At 33.8% G+C, this 8,054-nt stretch overlaps 2 protein-coding genes across 2 annotated transcripts; one reads left to right on the plus strand and one right to left on the minus strand.

Moving 5' to 3' along the window:
- The first annotated feature begins 219 nt into the window (after positions 1 to 219).
- Positions 220 to 1,040, plus strand: LOC129746300 (larval cuticle protein A2B-like). Its single transcript, XM_055739898.1, has 2 exons — positions 220 to 353; positions 421 to 1,040. The coding sequence occupies exons 1-2, from the start codon at positions 342 to 344 to the stop codon at positions 949 to 951; spliced, it is 543 nt and encodes a 180-aa protein (XP_055595873.1). The 5' UTR covers positions 220 to 341; the 3' UTR covers positions 952 to 1,040.
- A 5,094-nt stretch (positions 1,041 to 6,134) lies between these two features.
- On the minus strand, positions 6,135 to 6,875 carry LOC129749693 (larval cuticle protein A3A-like). The gene is made up of 2 exons (XM_055744742.1): positions 6,852 to 6,875; positions 6,135 to 6,795 (listed from the first exon to the last, which is right to left on the minus strand). The coding sequence occupies exons 1-2, from the start codon at positions 6,861 to 6,863 to the stop codon at positions 6,334 to 6,336; spliced, it is 474 nt and encodes a 157-aa protein (XP_055600717.1). The 5' UTR covers positions 6,864 to 6,875; the 3' UTR covers positions 6,135 to 6,333.
- Between the last annotated feature and the right edge of the window lie 1,179 nt (positions 6,876 to 8,054).

The raw sequence follows: 8,054 nt of genomic DNA on the forward strand, positions 1-8,054 counted from the left end.
CCGCATGCATTCTAGCAGATTCATGCGTGGGGCAGTTCGGGTGGACAAATCTAGTCCGAGTCCAAAGGGTTGTAGCAGTGCAATTTGATGAGATTACAGAGACTGCCCCACCCGATCGGAACCATTTGGAGCCGTAGATCTTGGGCCGTTTTAGCTCCGGTCCGACATTCTTGATGGGTAGGGGCAGACCCATTGAGGCTGCTAATTGATGAATGAAAAACGCGTACTCTTGAGCTTGAAGAAATCGATTTCTACTATAAAAGCTGAAGTTCCACAAGTTCTAGGTATAGTTAAGCGTTTGCTTTCAGCTTCGAAGGATAGTTAAGCTTGATTACCTCAAAATGGCTCGCATGGTAAAATTTTAAGTGTTCACATTATTCTAGGTTATTTTTATCATAGACTCTTCATTATTTTTTCCAGTTCATCGTGTTTGCTTCCTTGCTAGCTGCCGTTAGCGCCCAACATGGATACGGATATGCCTCATCGCATCAGACCATTCAGCATCATGTTCCATCGTATCAACACATTGCTCCAGTTCACCACGTGGCCGCTGTACATGCTGCTCCGATCCATCACGCTATCGTGAAGGAAGTTGAGCACCACGCCCCTGCCGCCTATGAATTCTCGTACTCGGTTCACGATGGACACACCGGAGACATCAAGAGCCAGCACGAAACCCGCAAGGGAGATGTCGTCCACGGACAGTACAGCCTGTTGGATGCTGATGGTCATCACCGTATTGTTGATTATACTGCCGATCATCACAACGGATTCAACGCTGTCGTCCGCCGGGAACCAACCCATGTCAAGGTCGCTCAGCCAGTGCACAAAATTGCCATCGCCCCGGTAGCTCATGTTGCCCACGTGGCGCCAGTGGCTCATGTGGCCGCTCCTCTAGCTTACCAGAGTCATGGACATCATGCCATCAGCCATGTTAGCCATCATTACTAGGCCGGGTGGGATTGTATTACGACTGTAAGAATAATGGTAATTGTACAAAAGCTGCTGTATATAAGCAAAATAAAAATATCAACTTAAAACTGTATGTATGTACTTATGTATGGTTTAAATGTTCTCCACGAGTGTGCAACCTCGTTGCATGTTGCCTTTTTAAGCAGACTAACTTTCAGAAGGATTTTAAACATAACATTTAGATATGAAAGTTTTTTTTAGAGATTTAAACTAATATTGTAAATGGACTTATTTTGGACCGGTACATATTGTGGACCATTTTTCAATATAAGAGTTATATATCAAATTAACAAATATAGTTAAAGCTCCTTTCTATGATTCTATTCATATTCAACATTCGATCTAAATATGCTGGAAAGGGATAGAAAAATGGAAACAAAGATTTTATTTTCACATTCCGAGCGGCGGCGTCTTCCCAGTGTGTAACGCCTGGGTTTATGGGTACAACGAGACGGCTCATGTGTACCATCTACTCCAAAGTGCACCTGGTCTGTTTTTCGAAAAATTGGTAAAATCCTAGAAAGTTGAGTTATGGCCAACAATTTTTTTTTTCAAAATAACACCAGATCTCGCATTTCTAAGTCATTTGGAGTCAAAATTCAAATTTCGATTTTCCAAATAGACTCCTCTTTGGTGATTTTACAAATTGATTTCGACGTTTTTAGTTTTCCAGTTCTCCATTCACCTTGAAAATTTTTGTTATTTAGAGGATTTTTAACCTGCATCTGAAAATGTTCTATGGAGTTGACATGTGACGATTTAAAGGTATTTTGAGTGGTTTGCTAGGCTTCAATACCATATTGGAAGGTGTACGTGGTGAAAATCAAATTTCTTCACGAAGATCTGCATGTCATTTTATGGAATGGTCAGCTTCATGGTAGGGTTGCCATCCTTCCCGCAAAAGCGGAACATGTCCCGCTTTTTTGTTGAATTTCCCGCTGTCCCGCTTTTTCTCAAAATGTCCCGGTTTTTTACTAGGAAAACTTAAACAAAGTTCATCAACTTTCACAGCAGAAAATCAAACTTTAGCTTTAATTTCAATAACAACAAGGAAAATCTTTTACATAAATCTTTTTTTTTTCTCAAAATTAGCTGAATTTTTCAAAGTTTTTTTTTTTAAATTCGCGTCTTAAATTCGAATCATTTGTCCGATTTTGTCTCCTAGTTCTTGATTTAGTTATGATTAATTTGATCATTGATAACTGATGAACCAACAAACCTACTTGAAAAACAAAAACTGATTTTGAGCCCTTTCAATATCCTCCATCCAATCAAGGATTCAGATTTTATCTAGGTATTCTAGATTCAGAGATACCTTTCATTAAAATACTAAAATCTACAATTTGAAGAAGTTTTAAGAGATTGCATTTCTTACACTGCTGAAAACAGTTTTATAGAATTTGATATTAAAATTTTTAACTTATTCAAGAACTTTGATGAATACTGCAATACGTTTGGGATTATGATTTCAAAAATATCCAAGATTCAATTTGGTTTAAATCGTCAAAAAATTTTTTTTTGCAGAATTGGGAAAAAACAACAAGAAAACTTTTATAACTTTTTTCTCAGAAGTTAAAATGACACGCGGTTATCGGAAAAGCTGACCATAGAATTTAAATTGGGTTTATGTTTTCGATCAGAAAAATGTTTTTAAAGACAGACAGATAATTACCTTGAGAAAGACCACAAAAAATGGTCGAAACGTTGAGTATTTCAAATAATAAGTTGTTTGATTGAGATCCAAGACCGTAAAAAGCCAAGAATTAAAATTTATAAATTGAATTTAAACCTTCAATTTTCCCACCTTTATAATGTTGTACAGTTGAAATCTATTTGCTATTAAACAAAGTTTTTTTACGCGGTATCAAATTCGCCGTTCACGTGTAGGACCAAGGTTGCCAGATAACAGTTTTTCTAAATTTTGCACAGATTTCAAAAATCTTTTTTTTTGTCATTTTCAACTTTTTATTTATGACAATAAAACTAGAAAATAGGTTTTTATATTGATTTTTTTTTCATTTAAACTGTAAGAAATTTCCAATTTGTTGATGTTTGACACGATATCCATAGGAAAAGTGTCACAGAAAACCTTCACAGAATTTTAGGTTCAAATCACAGAATTCGAGATTTGATATACGTAAAAGTTTGGCTTAACAATCAAGCAATTTTTAAATTTAACCTAAGGAATCAAATGCTACTATTGGTGTTTTGTAAAAATAAATGCAAATTTTTCTAAAAATAGGATAGCACTAAGGTCGTACTTTACCCCACCATACTCTAAGTTTTGTTTTTTGGCTGAGGCAACTTAGTGAGTATATTTAAATCTTTTTAAACTTAAATGTTTTTCGGTTGATGGACAGTTTGTTTCTTCTCGCGTTACGATTCGGGCACAAAAATGCTGCTCTAAAATGTAACCTTATAATTTTTCACGTCTGACGATTAGTGAAATAAGGTGATGAATGTTATTTGAGAAGAGACTAGTTTTTTCACTAAGTGGAGGGTGAAAAATATAAAAAGCTTATTAATTTTCCACCTTTTCTTTGCGGTTACTGGAGATTTTTTTTCTTCTAAGAAATCGTTCAAATATTTGAAACGATTGGAATCGTTTAATTAAAAAACCAAGCTTGTTTAGTTGAAGAACAGATTATTCGGAGAACATTCAACATTAAGAAAAATGATGCCATACGAATTAAGGTTACATTTTGAAATTCAGTGTTTTTTTTTAAGAATTAAACGGCAATTTGTTTCAGCTCTTAAAAATATTTAAACAATTTTATATGGCATCATTTAAAACGCAAACTCCTTATCAATACTTTAAATCAAGTAGAAAATGATCTTTGCAGTGCGGAATCAAAGAAAGCTGGTTAATTAATTTGGTATATACTTAAAAACTTTAGTTTTCCTGGAAGTTTTTAAACAGTTTAAAAGAATAACAGCGAATTTCCTAGCTGTTTGAAAAAATATATCTACAAAAAGTTCTTATCCTACTTAATTTAAATTTTAAACATTGTAGCTGACAGTTGAAAATGACAATATAATCGAAAATAGCATTTGCAACATAGATATTTTATAAAAATACTGAAATAAGACAAGATTTTTTTTTATAAAAATAATTCATATGAGTTAGATACTTGTGAGCAGATAATAGTTTCAAAATTTTAGTTTTCATAAACTTATTCTTTTCATCATGTGATCATGATGATAATCATCAGATTTAAAATAAGTGTTAGAATTCGTTTTTTTATCAAATAGAGATAGCAATACCAAAAACATCAAAAGTTTGTAGCTCTGGTAAAAGAAATTCGATGATATCTTTCAGAAAGATATTTAAAACTAGCTTACAGTTTGACTGATTGAAAATGTATTCTTTGAATGAATATTTTATTATAAAAAAAATTATTTAACGAGTTTTTACATTAACATTAACGAGTCTTTTAATTTTTGGTTGCCAGAATCTTTTTTGGTTCAAGACAGTATCAATAAAAGTTTCAGTAGAAATAATCTTCAGAAATTTCAAGGCTGCTGAAGTATATGGAACATACTGAGAGTACTCAATGTTGGTTTTAATATATCATATACTAGTATGTTCTTCACGAAAAATAAAATGAAGAGTTAGTTTAAGTATCGTAAAGAATAAGATAAAACCATTATAATTTCGAAACTCAAATCTTCTGCAATTTGATAATCCACTCAAATTTATCAAAAATTGTTTTGGGTTTTAGTTAAAAGTAAATTTGATGTTAGGCAGGGAGTTAAATATGCGAACACTTGTAATGGTAACTCTTATGATATCTAATTTAATGTTATTTATGAAGTTATTAAAAAATCATTTGAATTGTAGAGTTTCAATACGAAATTACAGGAGCTTAGGAGAATAGGATTTTAACACAAATTGCATAATACTAGTTAAAAGTGTTTCCTGATCATATCCTTTTACCCAATCCACACAAAAAAATTGTTTGCTAGGATGCAGAGGTGACCTCGGTCCTAAAGCGTGAATTAATTACTAGGACGTGGCCGGCGCCGTTATTGATGTGTAAAGAAAGAGCATAAGTTTTGTTCATTGTGGATGTGCTGTCAATCCAAGATACCATTCATTTGACCTCTGGACAAAATTGATGGCCTCGGTCAATCACGGAGTAGCAACCATTGGCGATGTGGAATTCGTTCTACTGAGCCACGCTTGCAATCATTGAATTTGAAATGCGTTTGTTTTATTATCGATTAAATAATAAACTTAAAGCTTGACGAAGCTTAAAAGGAACTATTGATTTAGAATATATATCATGTTGCATTTTAGGTTCAATGATTTAAGGTGGATGTGAGTAGTCAATCAAGCTAAGCTAAGCTAATAAGAAATTCCTCCACAATTGATTTGGTTCTATCGGATTAGGGCGAGCCTTTTAGTCAATTAGTTACTCATGCGGACCTCGATTCAGGCCACCTTCCAGTAGCTTTTTCTTTATCCCAAAGTTTCATTGAAAACCCTTTAAAATCAACATTTAACTTTCAAAAAGCTGACAGGGAGCAAAATAGGAATTTTATTGAACGTAATTTAGATGTAAACGTTCCACTGAATTCAATAGAAGATATTGATTTGGCTGTAGAAAAATTGAGAACTTCAATAGTCAATGCTAAAGCCCTAAGTATAAACCTAAGTATAAAAGTACCAAAGTTCAATTTTTATTGAATGAAGATTTATCACGCATGACCAATTATTGTGTTGTGGTAGTATCAACCCTATCTGGCGAATGAACTTTTAGTTTAAAGTTTCTATAGTTCAACAACAAACAAACAAAACCCTAACCGATTCTATCACTTCAAAAAGTTGGTTCGTGAAGTATTTGATGGAAATGCTTCTTATAAAATCTCTTCTCGCTTATATTCAACAACTGCCATTTTCTTCTATTTTAGTTCTATCCCTTATGATTTTTCAAATCTTGAAATGTGTTTACTACAAGATCATAACATTCACCGATAAGACCGTCTAATTAAAATGACAAAGTAAGTACAACATTGATGAACGTTTTCTTATTCGAAGCTTTGCAGCGTGCCCCTCCTACTAAATTTTGAATATTGGTAAACTAATGTTTTTTTCTAAGCCAAATATTTTTCGAAATGGTGAAAGAGATAAGAAAAGAAAACGTTAAAGTGTTGTCAGCTATAACAAGTTTATTAATCACAGTTCAACGCTATTCATGCGATAGATTTTTCAGACTTTGTTTACAAATATCCTGAATCACATAAATTTGTATTTATATCAAATAAATAGTGATGTGCAATTAAAAATCTAAATCACGTTCCGTTTCTCACTTTTTGGTATAACAATGGGGAAATATTAATCTCGATCCTTTTTGATCATTATCCGTGGCGAATTTGATGATTGGAAATAACTACTGGAGTGTCTAAATACTGCATAACTCTTGCATTAGACACAGCGTAATCCGGATCAACGTCAACGGAGGAAATCACCGGAATTGCTCGAGTCAAAACAGCTGTGTTTGGATGATGCCTAACGATAGCATTGAATCCGTTCCAATCGTCAGCGCTGTAGTCGACGATCCGTTCTCGGCCATCAGATTCCATCATCCGGTATTGGCCCCGGACCTGATCCCCTCGTCGACTTTCCTGCTGGCTCTTGAAGTCACCGGTCCAACTATCCTGAACGGCATACGAATAGGAATAGTCTGGTTCGGAGTATTCCTGATCCTGCTGCCGGTACTGATTTTCCCAGCTGGGCAAGCGGTGGAATCGGGTTTGCCGATCAACTGGCCGAATAGAGGCGCCACATGTGAGTGCAACCAGGGAACACAACACAATCAGCTGCAATCAAAGTACAATTTAAGATTGGAATTTTTTATCATGAAATGTTTTCTTACCTTTGAAACCATACTGAACGAACGTAAGAGTCAAGTGTGATGAACTGACATGGTTATTAGCCTATTTATATAATTAGGAAACTAAGCTGGAGATCAGTTCACTTTCGTCGGCACATATCACATTACTTTGCTCAAGACACATGATCATCTTTTATGTCGCTTTATTGTAATCGCTGGCTTACGATGATAGAAGAGCCTTTCACTCGATCTCACCTGACCGTGAATTTTTGGAAAGCTGTATAGAATAAAAGTTTGATGGTTGTTGCAAATAAACAGTGTTGTCTAACAATTTCTTTACAAAATTAAACTTATTTTAAAAGGTTAAACCACAGGAAAAGTTTTACGTTTATTATAAAATCACGAAGAATAAAAAAAACTAGGTGAGTTTTGCGTTTCTTAGTTCATCAGTTCAACATCAGATCATAAAAAAAGACTTTCAGTGTAGCTTATATAATCAACCCCCAGAACCTACCAAATCAACTGAAAATCAGAATTACAAAACTAGCTATACTAAAGATGATTAAAAAGCAGAATCAACAACTCGGAAAATTCTTTGAATAACTTTGAATAAGTGCATTTTTCCAAAGTTGGATCACGATGGATTAGGATTAATGTAGTATATTCATATGTAACATTAAATATATTATATCAAACTCACATGAAAGTTATCATCTATTACAGCTCAAGTAGACTGCCGCTAGATTGGTAAAAAAAAATGAAGCAAGAAATACTGTAAACTGGGTGAACATTGATAACTTTTTTAATTCATTTTCGAATATTTTGGAAGCTTTTTTGTAACACAAAAAAAAATTTGAAATACTTACTGAGGTAAGGAGTTTAAAGTATGATCATTGATAGCAGAATATTCAAACGACATAAGTGGCTATAACTTAAGGTTGCCAGGTTTCCCGGTTTTATTTGGGTTTGCCCGGATATTTAAGTTTGCCCGGGTTTCATTGAAAAATACCCGGATTTTGCCCGGATTTATTTACTTTTTTTTGGCAAATTAAAATATAAAACAAACAACTCCAAAACGAAATTTTTTGAGCAACTTTTATAAAAATAATCATGAAAGGATTTTTGTAAGGCTAAAATACGGTTCAAAATCTATCGATGAGTTTTGATGAAAAAACAATTTTTTTCTTGTTTTTTGTTGAGGATTTTCTGAGTTATGACAAAATTTGCCCGGATGTTGCCCGGATT

This window comes from Uranotaenia lowii, chromosome 2 (assembly GCF_029784155.1).
Source record: "Uranotaenia lowii strain MFRU-FL chromosome 2, ASM2978415v1, whole genome shotgun sequence".
Lineage (NCBI taxonomy): Eukaryota > Metazoa > Arthropoda > Insecta > Diptera > Culicidae > Uranotaenia > Uranotaenia lowii.